Raw genomic sequence first — 17,549 nt, 5'->3', positions numbered from 1 at the left:
AGTGAACTGTACAAACACACTGTCCTAACATTATGCCATAAATACCTGTGGCTTGGGCAGAATTTTCAGGGATAGCGTCATCCACAAATTGAGAAAGACCCATATATCACACCACTTAGATGGAAATGTGGATGGCAAAGTATATTATATGCTTCAAAAGGTGCTCCACTGATGGAGACATGGCTTTCAAAGACACTTAAAAAATGTCTGAATAAGATTTCATGGCATATGATGGTAGAAGAGAGCAATATTTCTAAATTTAATACATCACCTTTTATAATCTATCATTTTAAATAAGTATATGGAAGTAACAGATATCAGAAAGAAGCATTTGAGAGTTTTATTTCTATTCTTAAAAGTTTATATACTCATGTGGTCAAAAATACCTTTAATTATAAATATGGGAATTTTCTTTATATTTGAAGTCAATTTATTTTCAGGCAGATAAGACATTTACCAAACACACTATTATGATTGGCTTCAGCACTCCTGGTTTAAGAAATAAAAACAATCCCTGTCCCCCTAAAGTTTACAACCTTCAGATACCTAACAAAGGCTCTATTTTGGGTTAGCTAAGGAATCTATTTTGCTTACCTTTTTGAGAGTTGTAATCCAGTTTCTGCCAGAGGTTGCACAACATTGGCAAACTGAAAGCTATTCTCAGATACGTTATTCCCCAGAAGATATCTGCTATATACTCCCTATAAGTAAATTAACATAGAACAATTAAAGTTCATTGAAAACTATTCTTTAGCTATCCAGTTGTGGCAGTTTCCCAGCTATGTGAGTCACTAAACTCACAAGGTACCAAGATAAAATCAGATTATCATTTCCATTAATTTACATGAAGGAATAACCATCCCCTCGCCTTAAAGAGCCATACTTGTATCATATGGTTAATACACTCTCATCCTAACAGAATTGTAACTGGGAATCAAACCAAACTTGAAAATGAGCTTAGCAGTTACTAAAGATACCAAATTGGCAAGTCATATCACCTCTAAAAAATCAATGCTTTCCCTTCACAGTGGGGGAAATCTAAAGAAACCAAAACAAAATTAAAAACTATAAAACCAAAAAGAAAGCAATGAGATGACCTCTCAAAATACTTTATCTCATTTTTTGGACCCCTATTTTAAGTGAAACTGTTTCCTTTGAACAGTGTTAACTGAATGCTAACCAGTTTTTCTTAATTCTCCATAATATATACTTATTCTCTTCTCCTCTGCTTCCCCACCAAAACACAATCAACTGAATTTCATTACTTTATTTTATACATTCTTTTTAAAAAAATGTTTTTATTGATTTTTTTTTTTAGAGAGAGAGAGATATAAACATCAATGTGAGAGAGAAACATCAATTGGCTGCCTCCTACACGCCCCCCACTGGGGATCCCCCAGTATGTGCCCTGACCAGGAATCAAACCGGGTCCTCTCAGTCCATGGGACGACCCTCAATCCACTGAGCCACATTGGCCGTGCTTTTTTATATAATTCTTTATGTAATAAAACACTAAAAGCTTTACCATTATTTCCAATTTCACATGTATAGTTAGAATGGAACGTTAATGATCATTTCTAAGGCTACTACTACAGGATGAGGCAAAAGTAGGTTTTCAGTTGTGAGTACAAGAAACAATTTATTCTTGTATTAATATTTATTAATTATTGGATTATTTTACATATGAACAACTGTAAACCTACTTTTGCTCCACCTTGTATATAATTTATAATATATACTACTTTCAATCATAACTCATGTCAAACTTTTATTTGAAATGAAAATCCATTTTAAATTCAAAGCCCTTTTGGTATCTGATTTGTGGAAATTGAAAGATATAGAAACATAGCATAAACCCTGTTTTAAGAAACCCATCCAATTCACTTGATTAACTAATATGATTAATATGATTGTAAAATACAGGATTAGATGTAACACAACAATTTCCTAGAAGACATTTCAGTTGTTCATGGATGGCATGAACTCTGAACAGAGAAACATAACCATAATTGTCCTTAATCTTTCTTTTCCCATTCTTTTTTATTTCTAAAATCTCTTATTTACCTTTTCTTCCTTCAATCCCTAGCCCCTTGCCACTGATATATTTCAATTTCTTAAATAAACCTCCAAGATTCAAAGTACATAGAAACTGAATTACTATACTAAAAACTGCATTTGTTTAGATTAAGCTGTAATTTTTTAAACAACAGAATTTATACTCAATTATTTATATAAATATGACATTATTAGAAAATGGAAAAATTTACTCATCTATTCACTTGAAAACATGTATTAGGAAGTTACTAGAGCCCGGCTGGTATATAGCCCGGCTGGCTCAGTGGTTGAGTGTTGACCCATGAGAACTGGCTGTTTCCAGAAGGTCGCCGGTTTGATTCCCCAGTCAGGGCACATGCCCAGGTTGTGGGACTGATCCCCAGTGGGGGGCATGTAGGAGGTGGCCAATGAATGTTCTTTCTCATCGATGTTTCTATCTCTTTCTCCCTCTCCCTTCCTCTCTCTCTAAAAATTAATAAAGAAAAAAAAAAGAAGAAGCTACTATATGATAGGCACTATGCTAGACTGGGAAGTTCAAAGACAATTCTTTCCTTATCAACACACCTGCTTAATATATGGCTTTATAGTCTAAAGCAGACATCATTAAAAGATTTTAGACCCAGTGATCCCACTTCTAGGAATATACCCTAAGAAGCCTGAAACACCAATCAGGAAGAATATATGTACCCCCATGTTCATAGCAGCACTATTTACAATAGCTAAGATCTGGAAACAGCCCAAGTGTCCATCAGTAGACGGATGGATAAAAAAGCTGTGGTACATATACACAATGGAGTACTATGCAGCAGTAAGAAAGAAAGATCTCTTATCCTTTGAGACAACATGGAGGGACCTGGAAAGTATTATCCTAAGTGAAATAAGCCAAGCAGAAAAAGACAAATACCACATGATCTCACTTATATACGGAATATAATGAACATAACAGTCTGAGGAATACGGTAGACCCAGAAACATGGAAGTAGGGCACAGACTGACATCCCTCAGAAGAGGGGGTGGGGGGGGTGGGAAGAGATAAACCACAGAACTTATATGCATGTATGCATGACCAATGGACATGGACAATTAAGCCGGGGACGGGGCGGGGGTGGGGTGGGGAGGGGGGTGCCAATGGGGTAAAAAAGGTGAAATATCTGTAACAAAAAAATAAATAAAAAATAAAAAATAAATAAATAAATAAATCCTGAAAAAAAAAAAAAGATTTTAGCTCTGTTTTAAATGGGATATTCAGGAAACAGCCAATTCTCACAAGGTTTTCTCTTTTTGTCAATGTTTGTCTCCCTTCCTCCATCTTTTAAGTTTATTATACCAAAAAGTGGTTACACATTTTGCTACTCAACTTTTTTCCTTGCCAAATTCCTATTCTGTTAATTCTGAATTTGTATTTTACTCATGTCTGGTATTTGTCATTATGAAAAAACTAATGATCTGATGATAAAAAATATAAACCCCCTGAAGACCAGAAAATATTGTCAATAGTACATTAATAAATAATGGTGAACAATGCTAAAAACAATTAATTACCTGCAATATTCCAGCTAGTTTAAAATATGCAAGGGCAACAAAAAAATTCCAGTTAGGAAGAATATAATCAATCCCCCTGCAGCGGCAATATATTGAAATTAATTCTTCCAGTGATGGTATCCCTATAAAAATAACACATACTGTAAACGGTAACAAAAATGTCCTAGCAAATATTCAAAATGTCATAGTAGTGCATATGTTTATAAAATTAAATATAATAACCATTAGTCCACATAACAAAACATGTTCTAAATATTGATTTCCAAAGGAACACTATATAGAGGATTACATTTTGTCATAAATTACTTAAAGTGGAATGCTATATTCAGAAAATCAATAAAAAATAAAATTATTTTAGAAACATTTCAAAAACCATTTATCTAAAATTGTAATATAACCCTGTTTTTAAGTTATGAGGAATAATAAAGATAATTTTATATTAATAGCAATTTAGGCAAAATTATTATTTATACCTATATTTTCTTGAAAATAAGAGCCTTGATTTATCAGTGGAACTGTCCTTGGCCAAAAGTAGAACAAGGAGAAATGAGCTAAGTCTGACAAAGGATGACCAATGGTTGAAAGCTCCCAATCCAGTACAGCTATAACTCGAGACTGTAATAAAAAATAAAAAGGTTTTGCATGAAAGAGAAATTACGTAGAAGGCTGAAATGTCTTCAACATCAAGAGAACTTTAATGTATATATAATCCCCAGAAAGCAGCTTATGCTGGACAAAAATGAGTCAAGTACAAGGCAACACCATATGCTGAGAGTGGGAGTCTAAATAAGAAAAGCAATTTGAGGGCTGGAGAAAAATGGAAAAGATGTGAAAAAGCCATTTTTTAAAAGTCTCAGATTTTACAGAGCTTAGATGAAATTATGCAGCATAAATATCTCCCAGACCCAGTTAACTTGTCTTCCTGCCTATTATGCAGTAAAAATATGACTCAGGCTCAGTGTTGGATATTGTGTCAAGTCAAGAGATAAGAAGATCCTGGAATAATAAGTTATCTAAGGACAGGAAACTTTATAACTCTTATATCACTTGTACACATCCAGTCAAGAAATTATTAATTCAATTGATAACAGAGAAGGTAGTTTTTTTTAATGATTGCTCATACCCATATGGGCCAGTCAGGAAAAGAAGTCAAATGAAGTCATAAGGGGTTCATGGATTCTACAGTAAGAGCAATCAAATTTGCAGCATCTCAGGAGACACATAAAGAAATAAAAGAAGTAGAAAGTGAAGAGGGCATGGCAAAATATAAGTGGTTTCAATTTCTAGATCACTGAAGTTGACCAGTTCCAGTGAAGATGAGAAGCAATATAATGTAGAAGGTATTATATAGCATTGAAGTCTATTGGCTTGAGCCCAAAACACGGCTTTACTACCAAAGAGCATTTACTAAACAGTATTTTAAAAATATGCTGTAAAGTAAAATGGTTGAAAAGAACCCAATCTCCACATCTTTTCTAGGAATAAAATTAAAATGTATAACTATGCTTTCCCCCAACTACACTGACATCTTAGAGACAATGGGGATAATTAAAAAAAAACAAAAACATTAAAAATACAAATTTTGTTTTTCATATCATTTTTTTCTTCAGAAGTTAATACACAGAAGACTGCAAAGCAGATGACTTCCAAAGCACCAGTATATATGTATTTGCTATTTTATTTTAGAACTTACCTTTATTGTTAAATATATTACAGATGTCTGCCCATTTTTCCCCCACTGACCCTCTCCTCCCCATTTCCACTTGCCTCCTGCCTTCCCCACACTATTGTCTATGTCCACTGGTTACGCATATATGCATATAAATTCTTTGGTTTATCTCTTCCCGAGCCCCCTGCCCCCTTTCCGTTCCCTTTCCTTTGAGGTTCCTCCGTCTAACAACCAATTTGTATAGTTCTTAATCCCTTCACCTTTTTCACCCATCCTCCCAACCCCCCCTCCTATCTCACAACCAACAAAAAGTCCTCTGTATCTATGAATCTGTTTCTGTTCTGCTTGCTCATTTTGTTTGTCAATTCAGTTGTTGATAGATATGTATTTATTGCTATTTTATTGTTCATATTTCTTATTCTTCAAGAAGACCCTTCAACATTCTGTATAATACTGGCTTTGTGGTGATAGACTCCTTTTGCCTTTTCTTGTCTGGGAAACTTTGTATGTCTATCAATTCTAAAAGATAGCTTTGCAGGATAAGATAATCTTCATTGTAGGTCCCTCTTTTCCATCACTTTGAATATTTCTTGCCACTCCCTTCTGGCCTGCAAAGTTTCCTTTGAGAAATCAGCTGACAGTCTTATGGGAGCTCCCTTATAGGTAACTAACTGCTTTTCTCTAGCTGCATTTAAGATTTTCTTTGTGTTTAACCTTTTGCAGTTTGATTATGATGTGTCTTGGTGTGGGCCTCTTTGGGTTCATCTTGTTTGAGACTGTATTTCCTGGACTTGTTTCCTTCACCAAGTTAGGGGAGTTTTCTGTCATTATTTTTTCAAATAGGTTTTCAATTTCTTGCTCTCTCTCTTCTCCTTCTGGCAACCCCATGATGTGAACATTGGTACACTTGAAGTTGTTCCAGAGGCTCCTTACACTATCCTCATGTTTTTGGATTCTTTTTTCTTTTTGCTGTTCCGATTGTTTTTTGCTTCCTTATATTCTAAATCGATGGTTTGCTTCTTGGGTTCACCTACTCTACTATTGATTCCCTGTAAATTATTCTTTATTTCAGTTAGTGAATCCTTCATTACTGACTGGTCCTTTTTTTTTTTTTGCTCTTCGGGTCCTCACTAAGTTCTCTGAGTATCCTTTTAACCAGTGTTTTGAACTCTGCATCTGATAAATTGCTGATCTCCATTTTGTGTAATTCTTTTCCTTGAATTTTGTTCTGTTCTTTCAATTGGGACATGTTTCTGTATCTCCTCATTTTGGCTGCCTCCCTGTGTTTGTTTCTATGTATTAGGTAGATTTGCTATGTCTTCTATGCTTTGTAGAGTGACATATTGTAGTAAGTGTCCTGTAGGGTCCAGTGGCACAGCCTCCCTGAACACCCCAGCTGGGTCCTTGAGGTGCATTCCTTGTATGGACTGTACACCCTTCTTTTGTAATTGAGTCTTGATTATTGTTGGCACATCAATGGTAGGGATTTACTCAGGCTGATCAGCTGCAAGGACTGGCTGTAACTTCTGACCACAGACCTCTGACTACCTTGGAGGATCAGCTGTGCAGGGGCCCACCACACAGAGCAAGACTTACTTCGGCAGGGCTCTAGAACCCACTGAGTCCACTCCTTGAGTGTGTTGCTTGTGGAAGTGGTTGGGTGGTAGTGCTTCGACATGGTCTGAAGCTGTTCACTGGATGTGATCGTTCTGGGGCAAGGACAGCCACTGCTTGTGTTCCACCAAGGATCACCAGGCATAACCTACAAAGCAATGTGAAGATGGCTGCTTCTTGGGCTGGGCCTGGAGGTGTCCAGACAAAGCCAAACTGTGAACCAAAGCTGGCTGCTTCTAGTGCCAGGCCTGGGGCTGCTTAAAGAGAGGTATGGGGCTCACTGAGGCCAGATGCTTCTTATTTGATAGAATTTATAAAATTTGAAGCAGGCGCCAAAATAGGCCAATCTATGGTAAAGTGATTGGAAAACGCTTAGTTGGGCTTAAAAGTTGGGTGGGGCAGGGCCTCAGGGAATCATCAGGGCAGAGCAAACAGTGTGAGTTAGGTTGCTGGAGTCTCAGATATGGTGCCTGTCTACCAGCCCTATGGGGGAAGAGCTCATCAAAGGAACAACGGCCTCCGCCAGCACATCTGTCAGGAGAAAGCTGCCTCTCCAGCCCCGATGCCAAACAACTCAGTTCTTCCCTGTATGTCTCTGGTGCCTTTCAAGCTGCCTCCCCCATGCTAGAGCCTGGAGAGTGTGAGCCTGAGTAAGTCTGTGCTTGGGCCCTTTAAGAGGAACTGCCTGGGGCTCCAGAAGCCTCAGCCTCCTCAGCCTTAATTCCTGCTGGTTTTTATAGCAAGAAGTTATGGGGACTTATCTTCCTGGCATTGGAACCCTGAGCTGGGAGGCCTCATATGGGACAGGGACCCCCAACTCCTCAAGGAGGACCTTCACAGCCTTCCTGATTTTTATCCTCCACATGTGGGTTTGGGACCAACCCATCCATGCCTCTGCCTGTCCTACCAGTCTTGATGTGGCTTCTTTAATTTTGTAGTTGTAGGACTTCTATTCAGCTTGATTTCAGGCAGTTCTGAATGATGGTCGTTCTGTAGTTTAGTTGTAATTTTGATGTGGTTGTGGGAGAAGGCGAGTACCATGTTTACCTTATATTTGCTATTCTAAATACATCTGACTACTAATTAATATAGATGAAATAGCTATAGTTTATCTGTTTCCTATGAAGAATATTCGTCTTTCAAGTTGAAATGGCAATATGCACATAAAACTCCAAATCTTAAACACTTCTCTGCCAGATGGATAAGGTTTATATTAAGAAGGTTAACAGTATTTTCCAGGAAAACCAGATTTCTTTTGAATATTGCAGTGACAGTGTTGCACTGTTGAAATACATGCTTGAACATACTTCAAGTACTTTACAATAAGTAAATGGAAAATAACCAGGGATTGTGAAACTGAGTAATATGCTTTTGTTTGCCATAAATTTTAGTAATCCTTTACTGGCTAACCACACATATTCCTGGAAAGCTTATCACTTAAAATTGTTTTTCTTTTCTTTCTTAATTGTTTGGTTTTCTGAGTATAAAAATAAAACATGCTGTTTTGCAAAAAAAAAAAACAATAAAACCTCTAACCTTAAACATTACAGAAATGCACAACCTACAAGTCTACTATAATTTCTTCCCCTACAACCATTGTTTAAATTTTAGTAAATATTATGAAAAATTTACATCTACCTTAATACTTTTCTGAAGAATAGAGAATGATATTCAGTCTTAGAAAAGAAGAATAAAAAACCAGCAACCCTGAGATCCACCCCCAATTTAAATGTGAATTTCCTGACTTTAATAATATTCTATAGTTGTGTGAAATCATTTGGAGAATCTGGATGATGGGAACACATGACCCTTTTGTACTTTTTTACAAGTACTTTTGTACTTTCTTTTGAGTCTATAAATTATTTCAAAATAAAAAGTTAAAAACTGAGGAACAGAGAGGGGCTAAATAATTTGCTTTACAGTCACACTACTAGAGCATAAAAATTAAGCATAATATATGAAATAGAAATAGTTACTTAGCGATGAACTAAAATCAATTCCTTCATCATGGATTCATTCAGAAACATGTAACCACCTGCTACATAAATGAATACGACAGTCACTGCTTTAGAGGAGTTCGCAGTCTAGTAGATCCTCACTCATTCAGGATCTACCATATAGATCCTAGAGGCAAAAGTTAAAAAAAACATTTTTAAATCCTTACCCTCAAGGAAAAAATTAAAAGTTTTCAATAATATTGCCATAAATATACACTGGTGAGCACCCACACATATTCAACTCCAATTGTGGAGTGCCCTCATTAAAAAAGAAACATAGCCCAATTTTCTATTAGGAAATTTTTTAAATGAAGTGGAAAAGATAAACTATTGACTAAAATTAAAGTCTAAAATTTTATACCTCTTAATGCCAGTTCACAGTGGGTACTTTTCCCTCTTTGACTACTCTTATAATTCATGTTGTGTGATATACTTTAGTACTTGGGTATATATTGTTCTCAACCATTCCCTGAGTATTTTTTATCTCCATCGGTATTTTGAGCTTATTAAGCGCTGTGTTTCCTTTCCAAAACCATGTGTCAGAGCACATAATTGGTAATGAATAAATTCTAGTTGACTTGTACTCTGCCAACCATGTTACTTTCATAAAAAATTAGCTATAATATTTACAGGAGGCAGAAATTGATTAAACTTAATTTAACCAATAGTTATGGGATTACTAGATATAAAGTAGAAGACATCTCACTAGCTACTATATAATCCTAAAACATTAAAAGATAATGATATAGGTAACAAATCAGTAGTGCAGCTAAATAGCTTAAAGCTATGCCACTACCAGTTGTTTCTTTTGTTTTTTTATCCTCACCTGAGAACATTTTTCCATTTTTTGTTCAGATAGAGTGGGAGGGAGAGAGAGAAAGAGAAAGAGAGAGAGAGAAACACTGACATGAAAGGGACACATCGAGTGGCTGCCACCCGCACGACCAACCACAGTTGGGGACAAACTGCAACCGAGGTACGTGCCCTTAGTGGGAACCGAACCCGGGTGTCTCTGAACCGCAGGCTGACGCTCTAACTGCTGAGCAAAACCGGCCAGGGCCCAGTTGTTTCTCTTAAAAAAAAGTCTCTCCCCAACTATTGAATATTCTGCTTGACTACAGGACGATGACACCTGTTTGTCAGCCTTAATCCTGTAAAAATGACTTTCTAATATCAGATTAAATATAAAGAAGGAATAACTTTTTGGTACTTACTGTAGTATGTCATTACTTTCTCATATTATGCTAATCCTAAAATTGAAACATCTTGTAAGACAACACATAATTCAAGAGATCTCAGTCTGAATTTTTCCTTCCTTGCTTAAGTGATGAATAGAACAAAACTATAGTTACATTACATATAAAGGACTCTGACTTATTAAAAAATAGGCTCCTAAAATATTAATGAATCAAATGATATAGAACAAATACAGATCAGATCCTGCTATGTTTTAAGTTATAAGCTTTTATAATTTTTCCAGGTTATATATTAGTATTTCTTAATTCTCTTACTCTATATTTAACAAAGTTAGAATTCATCAGTGCCATTAACAAAAGGTTGCACACACACACATAATTACATATACATACTTTTAATATCCAAATTGACTTTTCTAGAAAAAGTTTTGTCTTGCTGTTGAATGTGCTCACATGTGTTTATACAGTATTTGAACTATCCATTGATATAGTACTACTTTGAATTATGACAATAATATAATTTATAATGCTGTTTTTCTCCTGTCCTTTTCCTACGGGGAAATAATACAAAAACTAAAAAATTTAGCACACGAATTTAGAGCAAATCTTCCTGTCCTAAACCATCTTAGCATTCTGAGAAAATGAATGAACACAGAAAACCTTCCTCTAAGAAGCAGGATTCATAGAACTATAAATCTTTCATATTAATGTCAGAACACTAAGGGTTAAATGTCTTACCCAAAGCATAGGTAACGAGAGGAGAACTGAAGGAGCTTCCTCATTCCCACCACACTCCTCCAATCCTAGGCCTCACTGTCAGTACCCAGTGGAGGAGGGTTATATTTTTGTTTGTATTCCTTATAAAGATTACACTGTGTGCATTAAACAGAGCAAGCTTACATTAATCTCGTGCAATTCTTTCTAGGTCTCAAAAGAGGCTTTTGGAATTCTGTCTTCTCTGAGCTTATAATAATCAAATTTAAAAACCTTCATAGGATAGGAAAAAGAAATAAAAATGAACCAGAAGAGAGAACATGAACATGGATAAGCTAAATATTTTTAGATGAAAAATGTCTTTGAAGAAAACAGCAACATACACGTAAATTCCCAAATCCTATTTAAACAGCAAATCAGATATCACTCAGGATTAGAACCATCCCTAAAGGTAGGCAGCTACCCATGTCAGAAAATCTGCAAGACTCATTTCTAAAAGTTTGAGGGGTGAAAACAGTCCTGAATATAGAGGAAAAGTGGGGATGGGTTGGGGTCCTTCAGCACATGTGTCCCATATCAGACCGACTTAATTTATTGTAAACATGGCTTACAATACCTCTGTAGGGTGGAAAATTATGTTATCTAGTTTGAAATCTCCATGAATCAATTTTTCTTCATTATCATTATCTGGCAAGTTTTTCATTAGCCAGTCAGAGAGCTGGTTCATGGCAGGGATGTCTTGGTGGGCTGCAGCTTGATATTGCTTTGTCCAGGTTGATACCTAAAGGTGTATAAAAAAGAAAAATGATAGAGCCAAAAGTGGAATGCAAGATCCAGCATTTATAAAATTAAAATGAAATTCAATTTTATCAAAGTTGGTTTTATTTTTATTTTTTATTAATTTATTTTTGTTATACATGTTTCCCCTTTTCCCCCCACTGACACCCTCCTCCCGGTAAGTTGGTTTTATTTTTAAATTCTCAAGACAAATGCCTGTAAGTGATGATCATATCAGCCTAAAACTAATTAATATCAGCCTAAAAATTTAAACATTTAAGTCTTTCTTCCATCTAGTTCCATTTTACTTACATAGGTTTTTATCACACACTACTAGATTGTTTTTATTTAGCAACTACTTTGAGGAAGAAAAAAAGAATGCACATAGACACACATACACATACACGTACACAAATAGGCTTAGAAAAATAAATTATGGAAGGGTCACAAGAAATAATCCCTGAAAAAGGAAATATAGGGGCTAGAAGAACGGAGATTTTTACTTTTCATTTAAATACCTGTTCTTATTACCTGCAGAATCTTCTAAATATATTATAGGTATAAGAAGTACAAAAACTTTTTGTTCTTAGACTCACATATTAACAAATCAACCTATTTACAAAGTCCTCCATCAACTGAGACCATATTATTTATCTGCTTATATCAATCTCTCCACTCCCCAAGATTTTATTTCTGTTCAATTTAGTGCAGTAAAGATCTTTATGTTTGGAATCATATGACCTGGGTTTAAATTATGTGTAAGCCACTTATTTGTGTGTTGAGACCTACAAACTTATATCCCCATCTGCAAGTGGGAGTAATAATACCTATGTCTTAGGGCTGTTACAAAGATGAAAAAGATCCGGTACACAGTGAGTACTCTCTAAACCTTAGTTCTCTTCTGTCTCTCCTCAGTCCCCTTTAAAAGACATATGCATAAAGGAAAACAGCCCCATACATATCTGGTCTTGCTGTTCCTTTGATTTGAAATGCTCGCCATCTCCTCCCTACCACTCTGGATCTCATCCTCCCTTAAATACAATGTAAGATATAGCCTCCCAGAAAGCTTTCCCAATTAAGCAAGGGCATACTGATATCTACCCTCTGAATAGAACAGCTCTCATGATGAGTACCAGACAATTTACTACTAGATTACATTCTCTTTTATATCATTTTCAGGTTCCATGTAAGTAAGATTCATGTATAGATCTCTTAAAATGACCCTAGTTCCTTTGGGGAAAGAACTTATTTCTATTTTTTTGACATTTAACACAGTACTTAGCACATATTAAACACAGTTATGTTTAATAGATATCTGTTAACCTAACTTAAAAAATTTGTATAAAAATATGTTGGTAAATTAAGTGAAAAGGCTGAAACAGCTTTAAATTTGCATTCGTCTACATTCTGTCAATTACAGAAGCTTACTAAACAAAATTTGATCTAAAAACACAAATTTATTTTATGCTTAAAATAAGTCCAACTGAAGGCTGATATTAAATGTTAGAGACACCCTGACTAGGTGGCTCAATTGGCTGGAGCATCACCCGTACATCAAAAGGTGGCAGTTTGATTCCTGCTCAGGGCACATATCCAGGTTGCAGATTTGCTCCCTGGTAGGGGCATGTATGGGACGCTACTGATTGATGTTTCTCTCTCAAATTGGTTTTAAAAAAGTATTTTAAATGTTAGAGCCACGTTTCAGAAAAGTATAAAGTAATAGGTTTTTATTTTGACTAATAATGTATATTATTTCCAAGAACTTAAGAAAAAGAGCCTTGTATGTGGATTCATTACCTGTCTTTTGCAGAACCCAGCACCTATACCATATCCTTCCAGCTGCAATGCATTTACATTCAAAGAATGTAACTGAGCCAAGGTTTCTACCATGGCCACATACATGGCTGAGCGTTCTGCTGGGCTAACTCCAGGAATTGTGAAATCACGAAAAATTCGACCCTATGGGAGCAATTACAATAGATAATTTAAAACAAAATAAATCTTTTCATGCCAACTCTTTGCAGTGTCACCATCCCCTATTGCCTACAAAACATAGCAGGGTAACAGTTTTGCAATCAAAATCAATTCTTTGTAGAATATGCTAGAAAAACATTCATTTGTGAAACATGTCTAATACAAGAGTATTTTCCAAAGGGAAAATACAAAGATATGCCAAGATGAACTTAAAGGATAAAACGTTATATTTTACAAAAAGAAAATCTTTTAAATAATTTAAATTTATAGTTTTTAATGGATTGATTTTCAATGTGTTTTTTCTCCCTACCATTTGGACCATTTGGTTATTACCATCACACATAGCTCTTTACTGCCACCTAGTGGAAAACATTGTGCTCAAATTAAAATTTTAAGCCCCAGCAAAGCAAACTAATTAACTAAAATGTTGATTAATAAACTATCATTGATTAACATTTAATTTCTTAATTGAAAATAAAAGCATCAACAAAGTAAGATTAAGTGTGAATTTACCTGCACATGTTCCATTATGTAAAATTCTGTTCCAATGACAGAAGCATTGCTGCAGTACAGTAGAGGCTTGGGAACTGGGAATCCAATGGAAAACAAAGCTTTCTGAACTTTAAATTCTCTATCAATCTAAATAGGATGACAGATTACTAAAAATCAGAAACACAGAAATTTAATAACTACTTGTGAGCTAACATTTATGCTAGAATTGATTTTAAAATGACCCAGAGGATAATAATTTCCTTAAATGTAGTCTTACTGCAATTATTATCATTATAAATTAGGCCAGCACTAAAACATGATAATTAGGCTAAATAAGACAGACATATTCATGGGCTTAATCCTGGCTCTGATAATATGAAGGCAACAGATCCTGACCACAATACTTCACAGATATTATCATAAACATCTCTTTATTCTTAGCAGTTCCCTGATCACTGGGTAACTCTGTCTCTCTCCTGTCTCCCAAGGGGGCTCAGGCAAGTATTCTAATGTTCTGGGCATAGTCAGCTACAGGATGCTGGGGGAGGCCAGTGGGTACTGGTAGAAGGAAAATGCAACTGCTCTTTCTGGAGATCAACGGAGGTATTTGTTTCCAAGGCAGGGGATTGGGAATCCTTCCTAGTAACTGAGGCTGCTGTAAAGCTTAAAATAGCTATTGGGAAAGGAGGCAATGAGAAGCAAGCTGGTACTGAATTAAGAGCCCAAATAAGATAGAGAGAAGAGTGGGCCCCAACAACCAGGACAGATGTATGGGCCTATCACTTAGGACCTGAGGACACAGCTTACAGAAGAACTGTGATGCCAATTCATCTGCATGCAAAGTCCCCTTGCCCAGATTCAGGCAGTGATGACTGATCCCTCCTAAGGAGAAGAAGAAATCATGCAGCTCACTTTGAGAGCAGGGATAAAGCAGCTGCTGCTGCGGTAACTAGAACAGGAAAGTGACTAAACCCATGACAGGGTGAGAGAAGCCAGTGGTGCAAATGGCTGTAGAAAGAAGTGTTTATAACCACCCTGCTGCTGGGAAATGGGGGTGGGGTGGAATGGGGTAGGGACAAAGGATTAGGGAGTCACAAAGTGGATGACAGTGTGGGAGCATTGCTTTTTTTCAGTGCAGACTTAAGAAAAATAAAGAGAGTTGAAACAAAGCACACCAGATCCTTGAGCTGAGAATATTATGTTATGTTCTAATGTCTTCTGGTAGGATGTTATCAAAAAGAGAGTCAAGTAGAGCTGTTTATTGGGGCATAAATCTCTGGATAGGTAGGGAGTCTCCTTCAGCCATGCCATGTTAAGGCTTAATAAAAGTTACCCAACTTGCCCTGGTTGAAGTATTATCCTATACACCAAAAGACTGCAGGCTTGTCAATGTGTCGCTCTCATGTCGATGTTTCTCTCTCTCTCTCTTTCTTTCCCTCCCACTCTACCTGAAGATAAATAGAAAAATATCCTTGGGTGAGGATTAAAAAAATTTTTAAATTAAAAAATAAACAAAAGATTGCAAGTTCGATTCTGGTGAGGACATATACCCGGGTTGTGGGTTCAATCCCTGGTCAGGGCACGTGTGGGAGACAACCAATTGATGTTTCTCTCTCACATCAATGTTTCTCTCTCTCTTTCTCAAAATCAATAAAAACATATACTCTGGTGAGGATTAAAAAAAAAAAGTATCCCAACTTTTTTGATCTTAAGCATCCAAGTTAGTACATGTTCTAGGAATATGATATGGGACCAAGAAAGTCAGAATCACAATTTTCCATTACTATGATATTAAGCCCATCCCTCAATAACCTGGGAAGTCAGCTGGGCCTGAGAAACACCTGTTATACATGATTATAATAATACTCTAATTATAAATATTAATGTTCTCCAGGACTTTGATTTCTGTCTCCTGTTTTCTTCTCTAAAAATTCATAGAAGTTTTCTGAAACCAGAAAGACTCAATTAAATCTTTTATAATTCTCACTATTTAGAGAATACTTTATAAAATGATTATTCAGATATTTCTTTTTATCACCAAAAGATCGGGGGATTATTATAGTAAATATTTTAGAATAAGTCAGTAAATAGATATTGTTATAAGATATAATGTGCTTTAAAAACATAATTTAAATATATAACCAAAGTACAAAACATCTATAAATGAGTAGTACTGAAAATATTCACTGGATGACTATATTTCTGGCCAATTGTACAGGAGAGAATGAAATCCACAAGAGGACTGGGTATTGTTCAAGATTAATAGCCTAAAGATAGACTTAATTTCATCCTCAAATCCTTTTTCAAACCAAAAACAGGAAAAATAACTCAAGTGAAAATTGTATCTAAGAAATAAAATGCATTTTCTATTATTTAATAATCATGAGATGACTTTTAAAAGCAATTTAAATTGTTTTTGTGTGTGTAAATGTATTTATTTGTCAACAAAGAATGCATTATTGCATTTGTATACTATACCTTATGTGCTTTGGGAAGAAGTGAACCAGGTGGTTTTTTTCTGAGTACATATCCTTGAAAGCCCTTCTGGAGATAAAAGGTTGGATTGGACTGTCCTAATCTAGATAAAAGAAAAGAAAAAGTCAATTACAAAGATATATTTTCTTTCTTCCCCAAATCCTACTGAGGTTTTAGAAGAAACACAAAATGAAAATACATCCCTTTCAATGTTGAAAAGCCAAAAGTGGTGTTATCAGAAGTTCAGAACATGAGTTTTTGATGATAAAAAGCAGATGGCCACACAGCGGCAGCTGGAGAATCTATAACCCATACAAGTAGAACAGACGACCTTACTCACTGTCTGCAAATCATGAGTTTCATCAGAAGTACCCCTAGAACAATGCCCAGATCTAAGTAAAGAAAGGCTGGGAGAACGACTGTAGGTGATCAGTCAGAAAATTAATTAAAGGATGCTGGAACAACGGGATTAGTGTCCCCTCTTCTGCCATTGGAGACATACCCCCCATATGCATCACCTAGGTTAGCACTCAAGTACAGATCCCTGCAATGGGAATCCTGATAAGCAAGGTACTAGAGTGGATATCTGGACTAGGGAATTGGAACAGTGCTCCAGGTAACTCAGACACCAGGGTGCTGGCTTTCCACACCAGGTGAACAGAAATTCTCACATAGACTAAGGAAACACACACTCCAGCAACCACACAAAAACTATCCAATCTACACCTTCATTTACAATATGAGCAGTTGCAAATTACCCAACTTCTAAAGAATCCAACAGCATGAAAGAGAGAGGCCTTAAAATAAAATAAACAAACAGAAGAATCAATCCTTGAGGTAAATGGTAATAGAGGAAAGTGAAAAAAATATTTTTCTAAGTTTCTCCCTAGGCCTCCAGCCTCTACCTGCAGAATATAAGAAGTCAGAATGAATACAGCAGCCTCTTTCTCTGACAAGCCAGACCCATCTTTCCCAACAGTCATATCAAAGAGCACTGATCTTGGCATCATTTAATCCTGTGTGGGTACCTTTTTTTTTTAAATC

The 17,549-nt window shown here is 35.9% G+C and overlaps 1 protein-coding gene across 3 annotated transcripts in view; it reads right to left on the bottom strand.

Annotated features, from left to right (window-relative positions):
* Positions 1 to 17,549, bottom strand: part of ACAD11 (acyl-CoA dehydrogenase family member 11) — a 61,598-nt gene that overhangs the window by 36,742 nt on the left and 7,307 nt on the right. For all 3 annotated transcript variants that reach the window (XM_036267139.1, XM_036267140.1, XM_036267141.1), the window contains exons 2-8: positions 16,509 to 16,608; positions 14,052 to 14,177; positions 13,362 to 13,523; positions 11,404 to 11,568; positions 4,071 to 4,212; positions 3,598 to 3,719; positions 595 to 701 (exon numbers count right to left, since the gene is read on the bottom strand). In XM_036267139.1, coding sequence (XP_036123032.1) covers positions 595 to 701; positions 3,598 to 3,719; positions 4,071 to 4,212; positions 11,404 to 11,568; positions 13,362 to 13,523; positions 14,052 to 14,177; positions 16,509 to 16,608 — 924 coding nt within the window. The remainder of the gene's footprint in view (positions 1 to 594; positions 702 to 3,597; positions 3,720 to 4,070; positions 4,213 to 11,403; positions 11,569 to 13,361; positions 13,524 to 14,051; positions 14,178 to 16,508; positions 16,609 to 17,549) is intronic.

This window comes from Molossus molossus, unplaced genomic scaffold, assembly GCF_014108415.1.
Source record: "Molossus molossus isolate mMolMol1 unplaced genomic scaffold, mMolMol1.p scaffold_m16_p_18, whole genome shotgun sequence".
Lineage (NCBI taxonomy): Eukaryota > Metazoa > Chordata > Mammalia > Chiroptera > Molossidae > Molossus > Molossus molossus.
Note: the sequence above shows the minus strand (reverse complement) of the source record. Positions and strands in the feature narration are given on the sequence as shown.